The sequence below is a fragment of the Natrix helvetica genome (genome assembly GCF_964273705.1).
Source record: "Natrix helvetica genome assembly, chromosome: 1".
Classification (NCBI taxonomy): domain Eukaryota; kingdom Metazoa; phylum Chordata; class Lepidosauria; order Squamata; family Natricidae; genus Natrix; species Natrix helvetica.
The window spans coordinates 200783770-200802601 of record NC_138548.1 but is presented as its reverse complement, the minus strand read 5'-3'; the positions used below and the strand labels follow the sequence as shown (position 1 = coordinate 200802601).

The 18832-nt window shown below is 44.0% G+C and overlaps 1 protein-coding gene across 2 annotated transcripts; it reads left to right on the top strand.

Annotated features, from left to right (window-relative positions):
• Positions 1–16: 16 nt before the first annotated feature.
• Positions 17–18368, top strand: GTF2F1 (general transcription factor IIF subunit 1). Of its 2 annotated transcripts, none has more exons than XM_081961980.1 (14): positions 17–99; positions 817–879; positions 2335–2381; positions 4466–4538; positions 9791–9984; positions 10373–10543; positions 11394–11575; positions 11933–12077; positions 12326–12384; positions 12947–13066; positions 13565–13638; positions 14656–14794; positions 15652–15784; positions 17850–18368. In XM_081961980.1, the coding sequence occupies exons 2-14, from the start codon at positions 868–870 to the stop codon at positions 18052–18054; spliced, it is 1554 nt and encodes a 517-aa protein (XP_081818106.1). In that variant the 5' UTR covers positions 17–99; positions 817–867; the 3' UTR covers positions 18055–18368. The 2 variants fall into 2 exon arrangements, with proteins under 2 accessions (XP_081818106.1, XP_081818107.1); XM_081961981.1 differs by lacking the exon at positions 17–99 and adding an exon at positions 123–430.
• The last annotated feature ends 464 nt before the right edge of the window (positions 18369–18832 follow it).

The window sequence follows — 18832 nt, the reverse complement described above, 5'->3', positions numbered from 1 at the left end:
GATGCCGGAAGTTTATTAGCAACCAAAACGCCTACTTCCTTCTTAGCCGCCGCCAGGGTTTGCGCATGCGAGTTTGAGGATCTGGCTGACACTGCTTAGGTAAGAACGAGGGTCCGCGGAGAAGGGAAGGGAGACTGCGGGGGGAGAACTCGGCGGATCCCGCCATCGCCTTTGCCGATCGATCAAGGCATTCTGAATCCTGGATATCTTTTCCTCTCCTCGATGCATCCCAACATCCTTCCAGTGCCCGCTTTTTGTCTCTAGCCGCTCCGGAATCGAGGCGGCTTAGCGGGGGCTTTAGACGTCCTGGCTCGGAGGTCTCCACATCTTCTCTCGCTCGCCTTTCTCTAGTTGCCAGCCAGTTAGATGTTGGTATCCTAGTTCCCAGCTCCTTTCAGGAGGAAAGATCTGAGCCAGGAAGGAGAGGAAGGTGGGTCCCCGGGCTGGGTTTGGTTCGTATGACCTATTTTAAGTTATTTGCTTCTTAACGAAAATGCTCCCTAAAAGAAAAATAGAAATGTTATCTTTCGGTGCAAGAAGCTTCCTACACACGATCACCGCCCATCTGCGATATGTAACCTTAGAGGAAAAGAGAAAAGAAAAAGCAGAAGCTCTGTGTTGCTTTGCTTCTTTTTCAGAGGTTTTTTCTGAACATACCCAGCCTCTATTTAAAGGCAATTTGCCCTCGAGGCAATCCCAGCTAAAGCGTCCCTTTGCTTTTCTTTGCTCACTTGGCATTTTAGACTTTTTCTGCTATTGCAGCTAACTTGTTCTCCCAGGCTTTCATAAAACTGACTGTGCCTCTTTCTTCTATAGAATCTGCGGTTGAAAAAGAAACCTGGTTGAATACCAGTTCCAACATCAGAAATGACTTCTTTGGTGAGTTCTTATTATCAAGAGTGAGATACGGCTAAACTACATTTGAGGCTAGGCTTATCTTGATTCCTTCTTACATTATTTTTGAGAAGCCTTGGGGGAGGAGGTTGGAATCCTGAATGGAATCCTGAATACTGTAAAGCCACGTAGGCTATTCATAATTAGAATGCCACTCTCCAAAATTCCACTCGGAACTTCATCTGGTTTAGTCTTCCCAACCAGTTGTCTTCAGGTGTTTTACTGCAGTGCCATGATCCCACAGCCCTTGGCCATTTTATTGAAAAAGTATGGGGAACATGGCTCAAAGGATCTGGAGGAGATATTAGGTCAGGGAAACTGAACAAATCTTTTGCTCACCTTTCTGATCTGTCCTGGCAGGTAACTCAAGGTAAAAGAAGTAGCTGTATTTGTTATTTGTTTTGATTTCTTGACTTGATGCCAGCCTTCATTTTTTTACATTGTTGATGTGGGGAAAATGGAAAGATGTGTTGGATATGTTCACCACTTTGAGTTATTTGTAAAAATAATAAAGGTGGGATGCAAATAAGTAAATGATATTTCATGGTGAATCCATATCTATTGTCTATGGCAGTGATGGCGAACCTATGGCACGAGTGCCACAGATGGCACGTGGAGCCATTTGTCAGGGCACGCGAGGCGCTGCCCTGTCAGCTGGCCAGCGCGCATGCACACTGTGTTCACCGTTTTTAAAAGCTATTTTTCGCCTTCCCCAGGCTCCAGAGGCTTTATAAGAGCCTGGGGGGGGGGGCGAAAAGAGCCCCCCCGCCCCCTCCGGAGGCTTCAGGGACCGTCTTCAAACGACCCTCCGAGCAAACTGGAAGTCACTTCGGTGACTTTCAGCGGGGGAGGCTCTTTTCGCCCTCTCTAGGCTCCTATAAAGCCTCTGGAGCCTGGGGAGGGCGAAAAAAGCATGTAAAAATGGGGGGGGCACCTGTTGTGCAGGCATGCACACTGGGGGGGGTCGCACATTGCATTATGGGTGCGGCACGCTCGCAGACAACCCCCCTGCACGCCCCCCACTTGTGGCACGTGAGCCAAAAAAGGTTCACCATCACTGGTCTATGGGGTGGGCCACAGACCTTCCTCGGCACAAGTCTGTTTCTCTTTCCATACATTTTTGAGATTGTTAAAAACAGCCATCAGGTCAATCTTAGTTATTGATAAGTGGGTGGGCTTGTTGTTGGGATGGGAATATATTGTCTTAATCCTTGGATATTTTATATTATTTTTTGAATTGTGACCTTCCATACTGCTGTTTACTTTCTACAGGACAGAATATATTGGGTAAATAACCACATATTTTATATTCACAATGCTAAACTCTGTGCCTTTAATACCCACGTACCAGTCCTACTGACATGCATTTATGTAACTTGGCCAGTCTCTTTTACCTGCTTCCTCTTGTATTTATGTAGTTTCTTTTCTTTCTCTTTCTAGGGAACCAGCAACCAGGGAGTAACTGAATATGTCGTCCGGGTTCCCAAGTCAGTACACATTTTTATCTCTCAGCATTTCATTTCATTTCTATTCTTTTAACTTTTTTTATAATTTTTATATTTTGTAGTAATCCAGTCAGATACAACTTAACATTAAACAAGACTGCAAGTAATAGAAAAGTTGCTTGCTACTTTGGCCATTTCAGGTGTAAATGTATTGGCCACACTGGCCAATTAATTAAGCAACCTTGAACAAACTGCTACTTGCAGCTCTGGTTTTGAAATGATGAGGGGTTGGGGTGATGAAAAGTCAGGAGAGAAAAGGATTCTGCAATGTGGAGTAGTTAAATGATCTGGAAGGCTCTGCATCACATAACAGCTTACGACAAAAGGATGATTCTCAAACTCATTTATGGCAATGAGGGGCATACAGGTGTACTAAGGTTTTCTCTGACAGGCATTTTAGCTAGCAGCTGTGATCTGTATGCTACGGTCACAGAAACTCAACGTTGACAAGCCAAATTGTTATTTCCGAAAGGCTTTCTCTTACAGCCTGCAACATTATTTTGTAACACGTTTGGTACTCTCTTATACTTTGTCTTGCAACCCAGTACAGGTACAGTCCTCAACTTACAACAGTTTGTTTAGTGACCTTTCAAAGTTACAATGGTACTGAAAAAAGTGACTTATGACTGATTTTCATGCAATTGTTGCAGCAATCCCATGGTCACATGATCAAAATTCAGATGCTTGCCAACTGATTCATATTTATGATGGTTGCAATACCCCAGGGTCATGTGATTATCTTTTGTGACCTTCTGACAAAGTCAATGGGGAACCCAAATTCACTGAAGCAACTACAGTGATTCATTTACCATGATGTCAAGAAAGATCATAAAATGGAACAAAACTCACTGTACAACTGTCATTTAGCAACAGAAATGTTGGGCTCAATTGTGTCAAGTACTTATACTAAAAAGTCTCTAGCTTCAATACATGGCATGCAGGCACAATAGGTCCCCAGCAGTCTGCTGATCATTATAGCTACACAAAGCCCTCCCTCAGTACAGAATGTCCTGTGACAGATCCTCAAACCACTCCAGACTCAAGTAGAAGTGCTAAGTCTTAACCACAGTCTGGAACCATGGCTGATAGGAAAGTTATTTACTTCACAAAACTTCTCCTTCTGATGTACAGTAGATACAAATCAGAATCACTCAGCTGCACCTCTGGCTAGCCAGTGGATTCTGTAAAGTGAAAATGGGGGTGTAGTATGTCTGTACTGCAAATAACGGTCAGTCAGCCAACTCCTGCAGGGGGGACCAAGGCTATAGTTGATGCAGAAGCAACAGGTCGTGCAGTTTGCTTGGCAGTGTTAAACGCAGTTTGCTGCTGGCTTCTTCTGGGTTGTGTTTTGACTTCCCCCCTCTGGTCATGAGGTCTATAATTCTCAAGTGCTACTCAGGACCAGCTCTGCTTAGCTTCTGGGAGATCAACCATGATCTGCTCAGTACAAAGACCACCAGACAAACCTCTGCCCAAAGCAGCTTTTTTTGAGAAGTAGAACATAGATAAGTGTCTTACATGTGTAGTGGTTAACACCCTGCAAAGGCCAGATCCAGTGGCCTTTATATGTAACAATTGGGCTGCTAAGAAGTATTGTGTTGGGTAAAACCAAAGATGAATTAGTCTCCACATTTGCCCCTTATGATTAGCTGGATGCCTTTGGGAAGCCCATAACCAAGACATAAAATGCAACAATGAGATGTCCCCCATAGATTTATCAGAGATAATATATAACTATCAAAAGTAACCGGAGCCCTTAGTAGTCTTATTGTTTATTGATTTAAATCTTGGCCCACTACTCACCCTACATCCTGTTGGAGGAAACAGATCAATTCTATGCTCTGTATTTAAACTGAAAGAGTCTCTTTCTTGAAAAGGTCAGAGAAAATTATGTAGCATTTTCTTCTACAGTTCTGTTCCCATAACAATTTTGTTAGATGGGCTGAGCTAAAAAGATCATTATTGGCCCAAAGTCACCATGTGAGTTCATGTGGCTGAATGAAGGAGTTGCATTTGGATGCCACCAATCTTAATCTAACATTAATTTCCCTTTTCTGTTTCCAAAGAACCACCTCTAAGAAATATAATATTATGGCCTTCAATGCTGCCGACAAGGTCAACTTCGCCACCTGGCACCAGGTAGGAACCTGTATTCAGTGCATAAAGTTTTTACAGTAAGAAACGACATCTTGCATACTACAAACCCAGCATTAAGATTTTGGCCCCAATTACCTGTCTTTGCCTTTAGTATCTCCTGCATGCTTCTATGGCATATGGCTTGCAGCCTCAGAAACTTTGCTGGTTGAAAAGATCAGACACTACTATAGAAGACGCTCTTTCAGTAGTGGCTCTCCCTTCTTGTGATCATTTTAATATATGAAGTGAGGGCTTCACATCAGTGGTGAGTTCCAGATCCCGTTGCAACCAGTATGCTGCAACGGGGCCGGGCGCCCACCATGCGCAGGCGCCGTACGCTCCGTGCACATGAGCAAGTGCCCTGATCGGCTCAAATAGCAGTAAGGAGAGCAGGCAGGCAGGTGGGCCCTCCGGAGCACCGTACTGGAACGGTACCTGGTGCTCCCAGTAGGCACCAGTATGCCCATACCGGGGCGTACCAGTCGTATCCTACCACTGCTTCATATATTTAATAATTACAAATAATACAGGTGAAACTCAAAAAATTAGAATATTGTGCAAAAGTTCATTTATTTCAATAATGCAATTTAAAGGGTGAAACTAATAATAATAATAATAATAATAATAATAATAATAATAATTATTATTATTATTATTATTATTATTATTATTATTATTATTATTATTATTATTATTATTTCTTAGCCGCACCTTCTCCCAAAGGACTTGGGGCGGCGTACAATAAAAACATAAAAATACAAGTATGGACAGACATACATATAATATAGACGTATACAAAGACGTATACAAAGCGGAGGTGGACAAATGGATGGAGACAATTAAAATCACAATATTAAAATCCCCTAAATAAATTAAATAAATTACGAAAATAAAAACCCGTCAGGAGCGATATGTTCAAACTATGGTTGAGCCAGGCCAGCTACTTGAAATAGGTGGGTCTTGAGCTTTACACGGAAGGAGCGGAGGTCAGAGGTAGTCCTAATATCCGGGGGGAGGTCATTCCACAGGGCTGGGCCCGCCACAGAGAAGGCTCTACTCCTAGGCGCCGCCCCTCGGCACTGTCTGGTGGACGGCACCTGGAGGAGTCCCTCTCTGTGCGAGCGAATTGGTCGCAGGGATGTATGGGGCAGGATACGATCCCGTAAGTAACTAGGTCCTGAGCCATGGAGCGCTTTAAAGATCGTTATCAAAACCTTGAAACGCACCCGATAGACCACAGGAAGCCAGTGCAGCTCGCGCAGGAGAGGTGTCACATGGGAGTACCTAGAACTCCCCATAATTACCCGCGCGGCCGCATTCTGGACCAACTGTAGCCTCCGGGTGCATTTCAAGGGAAGCCCCATGTAGAGAGCGTTACAGTAGTCCAGGCGAGACGTCACCAGCGCATGAGTGACTGTGCGTAAGGCGTCCCGGTCCAGTAGGGGGCGCAATTGGCGCACCAGGCGAACCTGGTGGAACGCCGCCCTTGCCACGGCTGTCACATGGTCATCCATGGACAGCCGGGCATCCAGGAGGACGCCCAAATTGCGCGCCCGCTCCACGGGGGCGAGTTGAACGCCCCCGATGGCCAAAGATGGCGTTAATTGGCTGAACCGGGGAGCCGGTACCCACAGCCACTCCGTCTTGGAGGGGTTGAGGTTGAGTCGGTTGCCATCCATCCAGACCCGTACGGCTTCCACTCACAGGGACATCATTTCGACGGCCTTGTTGGGGTGGTTCGGGGTGGAAATGTACAGCTGAGTATCATCAGCGTACAGATGATATCCCACCCCCAAACCACGGATGATCTCACCCAACGGCTTCATATATGTGTTGAACAGGAGTGGCGAGAGGACCGACCCCTGTGGCACCCCACAAGTAAGGGGGCTTAGGGTCGACCTCTGCTCTCCTGCCAACACACGTTGCGTCCGACCGGAAAGGTAGGAGCCGAACCACCGCAAAACGGTGCCCCGGACCCCCAACCCCTCCAGTCGGTGCAACAGGATACCATGGTCGATGGTATCAAAAGCCGCCGAGAGGTCTAATAGGACCAGGATAGAGGAACAACCCCTATCTCTGGCCCTCCAGAGATCATCTACCAGCGCGACCAAGGCTGTCTCCGTGCTGTGCCCGGGTCGGAAGCCGGACTGGCGCGGATCTAGATAATCATCTTCCTCCAGATGTCGTGGAAACTGATAAGCCACCACACTCTCTACAACCTTTGCCAAGAAGGTAAGGTTGGAGGCAGGACGATAATTGGCCAGCTCCATAGGGTCCAGGGAAGGCTTCTTGAGCAAGGGTCTCACCACCGCCTCTTTCAAAGAGGCCGGGAGAGACCCCTCACTCAACGAAGCGTTCACTAGGCCTAGGAGCCAGTCACGTGTAACCTCCCAGGATGCCAGTACAAGCCAGGAGGGGCACGGGTCCAATAAACATGTGGTGGGTCGCAGTCGTCCACGCATTCTGTCCAAATCCTCGATGGCAACCAAGTCAAACTCCTCCCAGATCGGTGTCTCAAGACTCGCCTCGGACGTCTCCATTGGACCACTGACAGGGACCCAATCCTTCCGGATTTGAGCGATTTTATCCTGCAGATATTTCCCAAACTCCTCTGCCCTACCCTGTAAAGGGGCCTCCCGCGGCCTCTGAAACAAGAGGGAGCGGGACACCCGAAACAGGGCGGCAGGGCGGTTCTCTGTGGATGCAATGAGAGCGGCACAATATTGACGTTTGGCCGCTCTCAATGCCACAAGGTACGTCCTTAACTGGGCTCGTACCTGTGTTCGGTCAAATTCGGAACGGGAGGATCTCCAATGACTCTCTAGGCATCTCTTGCGGCGTTTCATCACCCTTAGCTCCTACGAGATAGACTCATTACATGCAAAGCAAGATAGTTCAAGCCGTGATTTGTCATAATTGTGATGATTATGGCGTACAGCTTATGAAAACCCCAAATCCACCATCTCAGAAAATTAGAATATTACATGCAATCAATAAAACAAGGATTGTACATAGAACAATATCGGACCTCTAAAAAGTATAAGCATGCATATGTACTCAGTACTTGGTTTGGGCCCCTTTTGCAGCAATTACTGCCTCAATGCGGCGTGGCATGGAAGCTATCAGCCTGTGGCCCTGCTGAGGTGTTATGGAAGACCAGGATGCTTCAATAGCGGCCTTCAGCTCTTCTGCATTGTTCGGTCTCATGTCTCTCATTTTTCTCTTGGCAATGCCCCATAGATTCTCTATGGGGTTTGGGTCAGGCGAGTTTGCTGGCCAATCAAGCACAGTAATCCCACGGTCATTGAACCAGGTTTTGGTGCTTTTGGCAGTGTGGGCAGGTGCCAAGTCCTGCTGGAAAATGAAGTCAGCATCCCCATAAAGCTCGTCTGCGGAAGGAAGCATGAAGTGCTCCAAAATCTCCTGGTAGACGGCTGCATTGACCCTGGACTTAATGAAGCACAGTGGACCAACACCAGCAGATGACATGGCTCCCCAAATCAACACACTGTGGAAACTTCACACTGGACTTCAAGCATCTTGCAGTGTGTGCCTTTCCATTCTTTCTCCATACTCTGGGTCCTTGGTTTCCAAATGGGATGCAAAAGTTGCTCTCATCAGAAAAGAGGACTTTGGAGCACTGAGCAACAGACCAGGTCTGTTTTTCTTTAGCCCAGGTAAGACACTTCTGACGTCGTTTGTTGTTCAGGAGCGGCTTGACAAGAGGAATACGACATTTGAAGCCCATGTCCAGTTTCCGTCTGTGTGTGGTGGCTCTTGATGCACTGACTCCAGCCTCAGTGCACTCCTTGTGAAAGTCCCCAACACTTTTGAATGGCCTTTTCCTGACAATCCTCTCCAGGCTACGGTCATCCCTTTTTCTTCCACACTTTTCCCTTCCACCTAACTTTCTATTAATGTGCTTTGATACAGCACTTTGGGAACATCCAACTTCTTTTGCAATTACCTTTTGAGGCTTTCCCTCCTTATGGAGGGTGTCAATGATGGTTTTCTGCACAACTGTCTGGTCAGCAGTCTTTCCCATGATTGTGATTCATACTGAACCAGACTGAGAGACCATTTAAAGGCTCAGGAACCCTTTGCAGGTGTTATGGCTTAATTAGCTGATTAGAGTGGGACACTTTGAGCCTAGAATATTGCACCTTTTCACAATATTCTAATTTTCTGAGATTGTGGATTTGGGGTTTTCATGAGCTGTAAGCCATAATCATCACAATTATGACAAATCACGGCTTGAACTATCTTGCTTTGCATGTAATGAGTCTATCTCATATATTAGTTTCACCTTTTAAGTTGCATTACTGAAATAAATGAACTTTTGCATGATATTCTAATTTTTCGAGTTTCACCTGTAGATGCATGACAACCTATTATTTGACCTTGAGAGGCAGTTTGGTGTAATGATTAAGGCAGTGCTTCCCAAACCTGGGCAAATTACTAAGAGATAAAAAGAACTTTCTGATGCAGAGTTTTGGGTAATGGAAGAAAAAATTTGGGAAGCACTGGGTTGGGACATCTTGCTAGAAACGAGAAGAATAAGAGTTCTGATCCTGCCTAGGGAACAAAGCAAATTGAGTGATCTTGAGCCAGTCACTTCCTTTTAACCCTAGGAAGAAGGCCCAGGAAAACCACTTCTGAAAATCTTGCCAAGAAAACGGTACAGACTAATCCAAGCAGCCACCAAAACAAAAAAGTTTCATTTGCATATCTTATTTGGCAAGTTTGGAGAGTTTGGCAAGTCTCCTGTGGAAGAACGACAGAGACCTACGAAAGGCTACAATTAAAAAAATCTAGTGCTGCTGCATTATGCATTTATTAAATGTGTGCATTTAGGAATCTTTGCTGTAATCAAGATTACAGATTATGATGGATGTGTGTGAAAAAGGCATTTGGAAGCCATGTAAGTCTTAAATTGGGGCATCAGGAGAAAATACGTTAGATGTGTTAACAAACATCTCATTAGCCCAGATCCTTGGCCTTCATAGCGATGGAGATTCCTGTTGCACATACATGTTCCTTCGGTAGAATACTTTTCATCATTTTCAGAAATAACTGATTGCAGCAGAATTGTACGTCTTTAAAGTACTACATATGTATTTCAGGGAACTAGAGTTTTTGGGAATCCATACATCATGGAAAAATGGTATTAATGTGCTGAGAAAATAGTTTTATCCTTCCATTTCCTTTGAGGAAATGGTACTTTCCTGGTCCCCTTACCTCCTGATCTTCCTCAGGCAAAGATGGAGCGAGATCTCAGCAATAAGAAGATCTATCAGGAAGAAGAGATGCCAGAATCTGGAGCTGGCAGTGAGTTCAACCGCAAGCTGCGTGAGGAAGCAAGGCGCAAGAAATATGGCATTGTTCTGAAGGAATTCAAACTTGAGGATCAGCCTTGGCTCCTGAAAGTCAATGGCAAGGCAGGGCGCAAGTGAGTGGTTGATATTACAAGTCTTGGCCTTTGCTTTAGAACAGGGGTGTCCAAACTTGGGAACTTTAAGACTTGTGGACTTCAACTCCCAGAATTCCCCAGCCAGCAGAGCTGGCTGGGGAATTCTGGGAGTTGAAGTCCACAAGTCTTAAAGTTCCCAAGTTTGGACACCCCTGCTTTAGAATGTGGGCTATTTTCCCCCCTCTACTCCTTGCTGGGAAAATGGTTAGGACCACTCCAGACTTTGAGGAGGGAATTACTCAGAGAGGATGGCAGAATGCATGAAGTTGTCTGTGCGAAACAATTGTCTTCCCCTCTTCCTGGCCATCTCATACAGTTTCAGCTTTAAATCCTGAAGTTACCACGTGTGTATTTTTCCCCCACTCAGGTTCAAAGGAGTGAAAAAGGGTGGTGTGACTGAAAACACATCCTATTACATCTTTACTCAGTGTCCAGATGGTGCTTTTGAAGCCTTCCCAGTCAACAATTGGTATAATTTTACACCTATAGCCAAGCATCGCACCTTGACTGCAGAGGAAGCTGAGGAGGAATGGGAAAGGTGAGAGTTGGAAGATAATCTTCCTGCCCATGCTCCATCAGGAACTAATCCCAGAAAGGCCTGCAAGGCTAGGACTGCCTTCCTCAACCTGATTCCCACCTGTAAAATAGACCTTCCTGTTCTAGCAAGGAATTGTAATGAGAACCCTTACTTTAAGTACTGTGATTGTGGCAGGTAAATTTAAATCAGAGCTTTTGCTTTTAGCTGCAATGCAACACCAGCTCTTTGCAGTGCAGTTCTTTGAAGCCTAGCCTTTTAGACCAGTGTTTTTCAACCTTGGCGACTTTAAGTCCTGTGGACTTCAATTCCCAGAATTCCCCAGCCAGCTATGCTTAAAGTCGCCAAGGTTGAGAAACACTGTTTTAGACAATCACCCCTACTGGCCTGGAATGCTGGGAGTTGCATTTTCAGAATATCTGGAGAGCAGCATGTAGAGAAAGGCCACTTGTAAACAAATCGGTAATATACTCAAACACCAAGGATATATAGGATACTTTTGTATAGATTTTATGATTTATACAGTATTTGTAAACCAATCAGAGTCACTTAAATAGTAAGATGGGAAATGTATACACTTGATTAATATTGTTTTAAAACAATAACCGCTACTATAGATCCTTCTTCTATGGCATGGAGTAAAATCAAGGTGTTTGATGATGCCAGTTTCATTTTTCATCTTCTACAAGTTTATCATTCTTAAAAAGCCAAAACAGAACCAGTTCCCTCACATCTAGGCTGCCCTATAAGTATGGTAGCTGGAAACAAGTTTTTTTGCAAGAGCTTTTGCAAGTAGTTCTTCTCTCCCGAGTAGATTTTAACAGACCATCTGGTTGATCCTCCTCATCTGCAGGAGAAACAAAGTCCTAAACCACTTCAGCATCATGCAGCAACGGCGACTGAAGGATCAGGGTGAGGAAGAAGAGGAGGAGAAAGAGAAGAAAGGCAAAAAGAAAGGCAGCGATCTAAAAATCCATGACCTGGAAGATGAACTGGAGATGAGTTCGGATGACAGCGAGTTCAGTGATACTGATGGTGCGGCATGTGGGAGGGGAGGGGGGAGAGGTTGGGATCGAAAAAAGTAGTTCCTATCACAGTTGAGTGCTCTCCAGATGAGTGGATTATTTCCCAGAATTCATAGACAGTGCAGCCAAAATATATTGAGAAGAGGCCCAGTCTCGATTGCTGTTGAGATCCAGGAGGAGGTGATGGTCCTGGTTTGCATAAAGATAGGTTTATCTTTTGTCTTGTGCCATTTTTGACCATCTCTCTACAATAGCTTGGAATTTGTGTTTGCTGCTGTTTTCCCCCTGGGCAAAGTGGTTTATAGATTTTGGCTTTGAAATGTTTTTTGTAAGAAAATAAATAGATCCTATGGGCATCCTTCCATAGGTGAAAAGCCTGCTAAAACCAAGAAGAAAGCACCGCTTACCAAAAAAAAGAAAAAGAAGAAAGGATCAGATGACGAAGCCTTTGAAGACAGTGATGATGGAGATTTTGAGGGCCAGGAAGTAGACTACATGTCTGATGGATCAAGGTACGTTCCCCTAAGAGGGCAAACAATTTCTGCCCAATTGCACGGTTACTCTTCACGTGGCTTAGCTGCTCCTCCTCCAGCATCTGCTTTTGCAGTGTTGGAAGTCCCATCCATCTGGAGGATGCCTTATTGGGTATGCTGCTAATTCATGAGTTTTTTTTTTTCTGAGAATAGATTGTGTTCCCTACTGCCAATTTATAGGGTATATTGTTTTGCTTAGAATTGGGTTTTCTTCTGTCATTTTACAGCAGCTCAGCAGAGGAAGCAGTCGGCAAGCCCAAAGTCGCCAAAGAAGACACCCCGAAAGGTACGTGGCTGAATCAGACCAGCAGCAGTTATGCAAATGAGCAAAAGTATTGACATAGTCTCTATTTTCAAGGCATTGCATCTTGGGAATCATTCTGTGGGTGCAATGTTACATCTGACTTGTTAGCCCTTTGGAGTTATTGTGCAGTTTGCATATGTCTGTTATACACATTAGGTTAGCTGACGAGTCACTTTTTTTTTCTGGAAAAGACCTTGAGGATTGAATAAAAGCTGCCTAGGATCCTTTATTTAAAGATCCTTATATCTCTACTTCTATTTCTTAAATTATGTTTCCCTAGAAAATCTCAGGGAAGTAGCAGCATCCCCATTAGATCACTGACCTGTAAGGCTTATGTTTAGAGCGAATATTGGCCAGATGGGTGGTTGAGAGCCACTCTATTGCCAAAAGAAGCCACAGATGCTAATGAATGGAGAAGTGCATTCCTCATCCAGGGCAAAGGAAACCAATGGGGGCCTGTGCTCTTAAGTTGAATGAAAAAAATGAAAAGCTGAAGTCAAGAAAAATCTGATTCCTCCATGATCCAAGCCATGCTGTTTTTCAGGTATAGATGAAGCAAGTGAGAGCAGTGAAGAGAGTGAGGAGGAGAAGCCTGCAGAGGAGAAAGAAGAAGAGGAGGAGGAGAAGAAGGTCCCTACTCCACAGGACAAAAAGAAAAAGAAAGGTGATGAAGCCTGAAGCTGGATGGGATAGGAGCTCGGGAAAGGGAAGTATAAATCAAGCTTGGGAAAGTGAAAATACAACTGTCTCGGGTATGACTTGATAGAAATCCAGAACATAGTATGAAGCATACAATTCAGCCTTCCAAAAACCTTATGCTTTGACAAGAAACAGAAGGAGAGCAAATTGTGTTTTTTAAATTGCCTGATTTTATATCAGCTTCCAAATTCTGTTTTTCTTGTGGAATTCAACTCTTTTACCATTGAAATAAACCTCCAGCAACATTTGCTTTGGGAGTTGGAGCTGCCGGGTGGTTTCTCTGGTCTTGGTAGCTTGAGGAAAAGTTGAATATTTTGGAGCACAGCAGTTTCGCAGCAGCTGTGACAGTTTCTTGAGAGGCCTGGTGAGCCACTAGCAGCTCAGCACCCTCATGTCAATGTGGTTGGTGGCCTTGGAAGATAGGAGAGAAAGCTCCCACTGATTTCTTGACTCTGCTTTGCAGACAGCAGTGATGAGTCGGACACCTCAGAGGACAGTGACATTGACAGCGAAGCGTCTTCAGCTCTCTTCATGACGGTAATTCCAGAGGCAGCTTCTTTTGCCCAGAGAAGAGGAGGTACCAGATTTTTCAGAGTATAACATGCACCTCCCCCCCCCCCCCAAAAGAACATGGAAATGTTGGTGCATCTTATGCAGAATACAGCCATTTTTGGCCTCCCAAAGCCCCGCCCCCACATTCCATTTTTGTGAAAAACGGGCCATTTTTTCACAAAAACAGAGGCTTTTTTGCCTTGCCCCAGTCCTGCTGAAGCCTGCAGAGAGCTGCTGGGGGCTGAGGGAAGGCAAAAACTTTTTTTCTTACTTACCTCTTTGAAATCTTGGTGCGTCTTATACACTGGTGCGTCTTATAGTCCGAAAAATACGGTAGCTAGCATTGAACTTGCCTCCTGCAGGAAGGCTAGCTACTGTTCCTGGCATCTCCAGGAACCCATCCCATCTCTTCTCTGCTTCTCTTACTTGGTTTGTGAACCCCAGAACGCTTCCAGTATGCTTGCAGTTAGAACAGAGCTTTTGTCAAGGGCAAAGGCCAGAGTGACAGTCCCCTTTCTGTTTCTACCACTGCAGCTCAGCTGGATGGGCAACTATATTTGCATATTGTGAACCAGGCACAAACCCTGACTTCACTGAATAGTTGGTAACCCTACAAATTATTTTCACAGCTCTGTACTTCTTGTATGTCTGGTTTGCTTGATAGCTTTGCAAATTAATGGATAGAAGCAACTCCTTTATAAAACGTTTTGCCTGGCTTATGTTTTTGGCGTTGAGGTTTTAAAAATGTGTCCTAGTAGAAGCTGTTTGACTAACATAAATTGGCCCTCTGGATTCCACAGCACAAAAGTTATTTTGCTGCTGCTTCCTTACTTGTCTGAGGTGAAGGGCCTCTTCCAGCATCAGCTTCATTTTGCCCCTCACAGAGTAGTCCTTGCTGATGTTCTGTCTACTCAAGAGGCTTTTTATCACAGTATGAGGCTCAGGCATGTTTGGGTAGAACAAGGGAGCATAACTGAGCCCATCCTCCTGACACCTTCACAGAAAAAGAAGACTCCTCCCAAAAAGGAACGCAAGGGCTCAGCCAGCAGCTCACAAGGGAACAGCCGTCCAGGGACCCCCTTGGTGGATGCCGGCAGCACCTCATCCATGCTGCGGGCTGCAGCCAACAAGCTGGAGCAAGGTAGGGCCATGTGTGGGAATTTCACCTTGTCTGTCTCTTTGCTGGTGTCTATACCCTCTAAACTCAGCGTATTTTTGGGAAGCCATGGTGAATGATTCCTTTTCAAAGCAAGTATTTCAACTGCTTGCCTACAGAAACACAGTTTGAAAATGTGCAGGCCATCTACTTCAACCAAGCACTACTGTTCAGTAGTTAAGTCTTTAAGCCTGCTTAACTATCTGCTTCTTTTTCTGTGTCTTTTAGTAATACAATCTTTGTATTTCATCTAGCCACTAGTGACTGGAATTGTGCATTCCCTGAAAATTATTTGGGAGATGTGCGTTGGAATGCTTGTGAATATTGCACCTTTTGGCTACTCGTGAAAATAGTCTGGACTTTGTTCAGTTTGATGTAAGCCTAAAAAGAGTTTTTTAAATTAAAAATATTAAAATTAACGTAACTCTGACAACATTGCCAGCGATTTTTTATTTGGTGGAAGCTTTTGTACTTTATTGAATCTCACAAGATGCTTCACTTGTGTGAGGTCCAAAGTATCCCTTCAGAATGGTTTTCAGAGCATGGATAATTGAACTAAAGTTTAAAAATCTTAATTCTAGTTCAGATACTGGAGTAGGAAAACAAATTTGTCTCTGGCTGCGAAGTTTCTTCTGTGGTAATGAGTTTTCAAGATCTCTGGCACTGAACAGAATCATATCTTGAGGCTGAATTAAAGCTAGCAGAAGAATCTAGGTTGTTTGTTCCTTCTACAGCAACTCTCTTCCACTTGTCCTTGGAATTGTTTGCCAGGAGAGAGCAAATCAGAAGTTGCTTCTGTAGTGTAGCTCTGAAGTTTATCTGACTTTGTTTGCCTTGGACAGGCAAACGACAGGCAGGATCCAGTGAACTCCCAGCAGCTAAGAGGTTGAAAATGGATGCTGGAGCCCAGGCTGCCACCACATCTGGGAAATCTACCCCACAGCCAGTGTCAGGCAAATCAACGCCCAGTAGTGGGTAAGTATATGAATAGCTACGAGGGAGCAGAAATAGGTTTAGGTTTTATTAGATTTATAGACCGCCTCCTCTCCCCGTAGGGACTCGGGGCGGTGTACAGACCATGTATAAACAACAAGACATGACATAGAACAACAGACAAAACACCGCACACATACTGTCTGTATATAAAACCCAAACTGATTAAATAATTAAAAACAATCCTAAAACCAGTTTAAAACCCCAAAATTTAAAATTTAGAGAGCCATCCAGGAGAGTAATTAGGCCAGGCCGGCTAGTCGAAACAGGTGAGTCTTGAGTTTTTTGCGGAAGGAGCGGAGATCCGAGGTGGTTCTAATATCGGGGGGGGAGGTCGTTCCAGAGGGTTGGGCCCATCACAGAGAAGGCCCTATTCCTAGGCACCGCCCGCCCGCACTGCTTAGCGGAAGGTACCCGGAGGAGTCCGTCTCTGTGAGAGCGGATTGGTCGCAGGGATGTGTGGGGTAGAATGCGATCCCGCAAATAACTAGGTCCCGAGCCAGGAAGTGAGACTACTATGTGGTGTTGGAATAATAACTAAAATAAAAAATAAAAATATACATCCAATGTGTATGAAATGTTAAAACACTTAAACTTCATCAAATACACATTAGGCATTTATAGCAAGTATTTAAATATTGCCAATAATATTATTTGGTGATATGAAAGTATGCATTGTTTTAAAACATGATTAATAAATGGTAGAGGTTATACATCGCACTTTGCTCAAACCAAATAATTCATACTAGGATCAAGTCTAAGAAAAGCAAAGAGAAATCCTGTTGTTTGAATCCTAGCTTAGTGACCGACGTAGAGGAGTCACAAGTTCTATTCAACCCCCATCTACTTTCCAGCACCACGATTAGTCTGTTTTCCTGGGATTTGTTTTCATTATAACTTGTAGAGATTTGTTTGTAGATCATTGCTGAAAATTAACAGTATGATTTCCTTGCCATACTGAAGCATGAGATATAAAAACTGATCTGTAAACTTTCCCAAAAATCCTCTGTAAAACCAATTCTACAACATTCATTGCACGAAATTTTAAAAAACCCAGCTTTGCCCACTTCTATGATACTGAACTATCTGCCACTGTGTGGCATCTGGTCATCAATTGCCTATTAATGTTTCATAAACTGAAATAGTATCTGTAGTGAAAATACTATACACTATATTGTAAATATGGTATTAAAAACATGAGAGGACATGGTATGCATGTCACATTCAGAAATAAACATCATCTTTTAAAAAAAAATCCAGTAACATTTTTAAGGATGAAGAATGAAAAAAACATTGTCAACAGTACTGAATGATTGGCTACTGCCTCCTTTCAGGATATTTTTCCAATTTCTCAGCCTTGTCTAGAGCTCTGGCTTCCATAGAAGTCTCCCATCCAAGTGCTAACCAGACCTGATTATATTCAGTTTGGTGAGAAACAGTATTGTAAAAGCATATATTTGATAGGTTCTCCCTCCCCCCCGAAAGTGGTATAGGTAAAGTTACTCTTTTGGAACATATTTTGTTTATATTCCTAAAGGGTTAAGATCCTATTTTAATAAAATAACCATTATCTGAAAGATTTTTATAATTTGTGTTAAGCCAGTACAATTTCTCACCTTTTTTAATTCTGTCATTCTAAACAAAGATGTACATTCATTTTCCAGTGTTTCACAATGTGCCTTGTTGGTACTTTGCCCCACTATCAAAAGACTACTTAAACCTATATTACTGATATGCAGATACATGAAACACCAACAATATTTGAATAGTAATGGGTTTCTTTGTGCAAAATGTAGCATAAAGCCATATGAAGTGTTTAATAAGGTTTAGAATACGTTTTTCTAACCTGGTGCCTTCCTGATATCTGCAACTCAAATTTGGTTGACTTGGAACTATGCACAAATTGCCGAATATAGCTCTTCACACAATAAGGTGTTGACTTCCCAAAGTAAGTGATACACGGAAATGATCTTTTGTGAATTTATTTCCAGAATTAGAGCTATAGCTAGTGTCTGGATTGGCCCATTAACTTGCTTCCTTTTTGCAGTGATGTACAGCTGACGGAAGATGCTGTGCGCCGGTATCTGACTCGCAAGCCCATGACTACTAAGGATCTCCTAAAGAAATTCCAAACCAAGAAGACTGGACTAAGCAGTGAACAGACTGTCAATGTACTGGCACAGATTCTTAAGCGCCTTAACCCTGAGCGCAAGAACATCAATGACAAGATGCACTTCTTCCTTAAGGAATGAACAGGGCCAGGCTCAGGCGGCCCTTGGGTACTTGCCAGCTGGCTTTGAGCTTCTTGTGGTTCCCCACTGGCTCTGGTGGCTGGAAGCTGAAACCATGGGATTGGCATCTGACCTTCTGGGGAAAGGGAGAAGCCCTTGCTCTGCTTTCACCTGGAAGTCCTCTGGAAATTGGGAGTGGTAGGTGTGGGGGAAGAGTTTGGCATAACCTGTTAGTGGGTATGGAAGATGCCATTTTTTTGAATGAGATGTAGGGATGTATGGGAAAGAGAATTAACAGACACTGCCATTTTTTGGAAATAAACCTGTACACCTTTTACACTGTTCCCTGTATTTATTTTTTTCTGGAAGACCTAGAAATTACAAGCTGTGTCCTTGCACACCTTACTATTTATTCACACTCAGAACCTGTCTTGAACCTTGGTATGGCATGAAAGCAACCACTTAAAGCTTGCTGAGGATATCTCCTCACAAAGAAGCTTCCAGCTAGTAGGAAACCTTTTGCTAAGGTATGCTGAAGCCAGTCCAAGATGTTCCAGCATTATAGTAGTGTTTTCCCTGGAAAATAGAAGACAATTTCCAATCTGAAAAATAGGAAGAGGCAGTTCTGAGCACACACATAAGGGGTGTGGGTGGCTTGCAGTCACTCAAGTTAGAAGCTGCTAAATAATCTGGGGCAATTTTCTTGAACTGTTTTCTGTTGCCAGTGCAGTATTGTGCATTTCCATTGAACTTTTGGTGGAAACGAATGATGTATTAGCGAAGGTCAGCACGGAACAGA

What these genes read in the sequence shown, in the direction of transcription:
- GTF2F1 (XM_081961980.1), top strand. An exon ending in CGAGTTCAGTGATACTGATG is followed by an intron (nt 11,576 to 11,932) that starts GTGCGGCATGTG and finishes ATCCTTCCATAG; the next exon opens with GTGAAAAGCCTGCTAAAACC. An exon ending in AAATCAACGCCCAGTAGTGG is followed by an intron (nt 15,785 to 17,849) that starts GTAAGTATATGA and finishes TCCTTTTTGCAG; the next exon opens with TGATGTACAGCTGACGGAAG.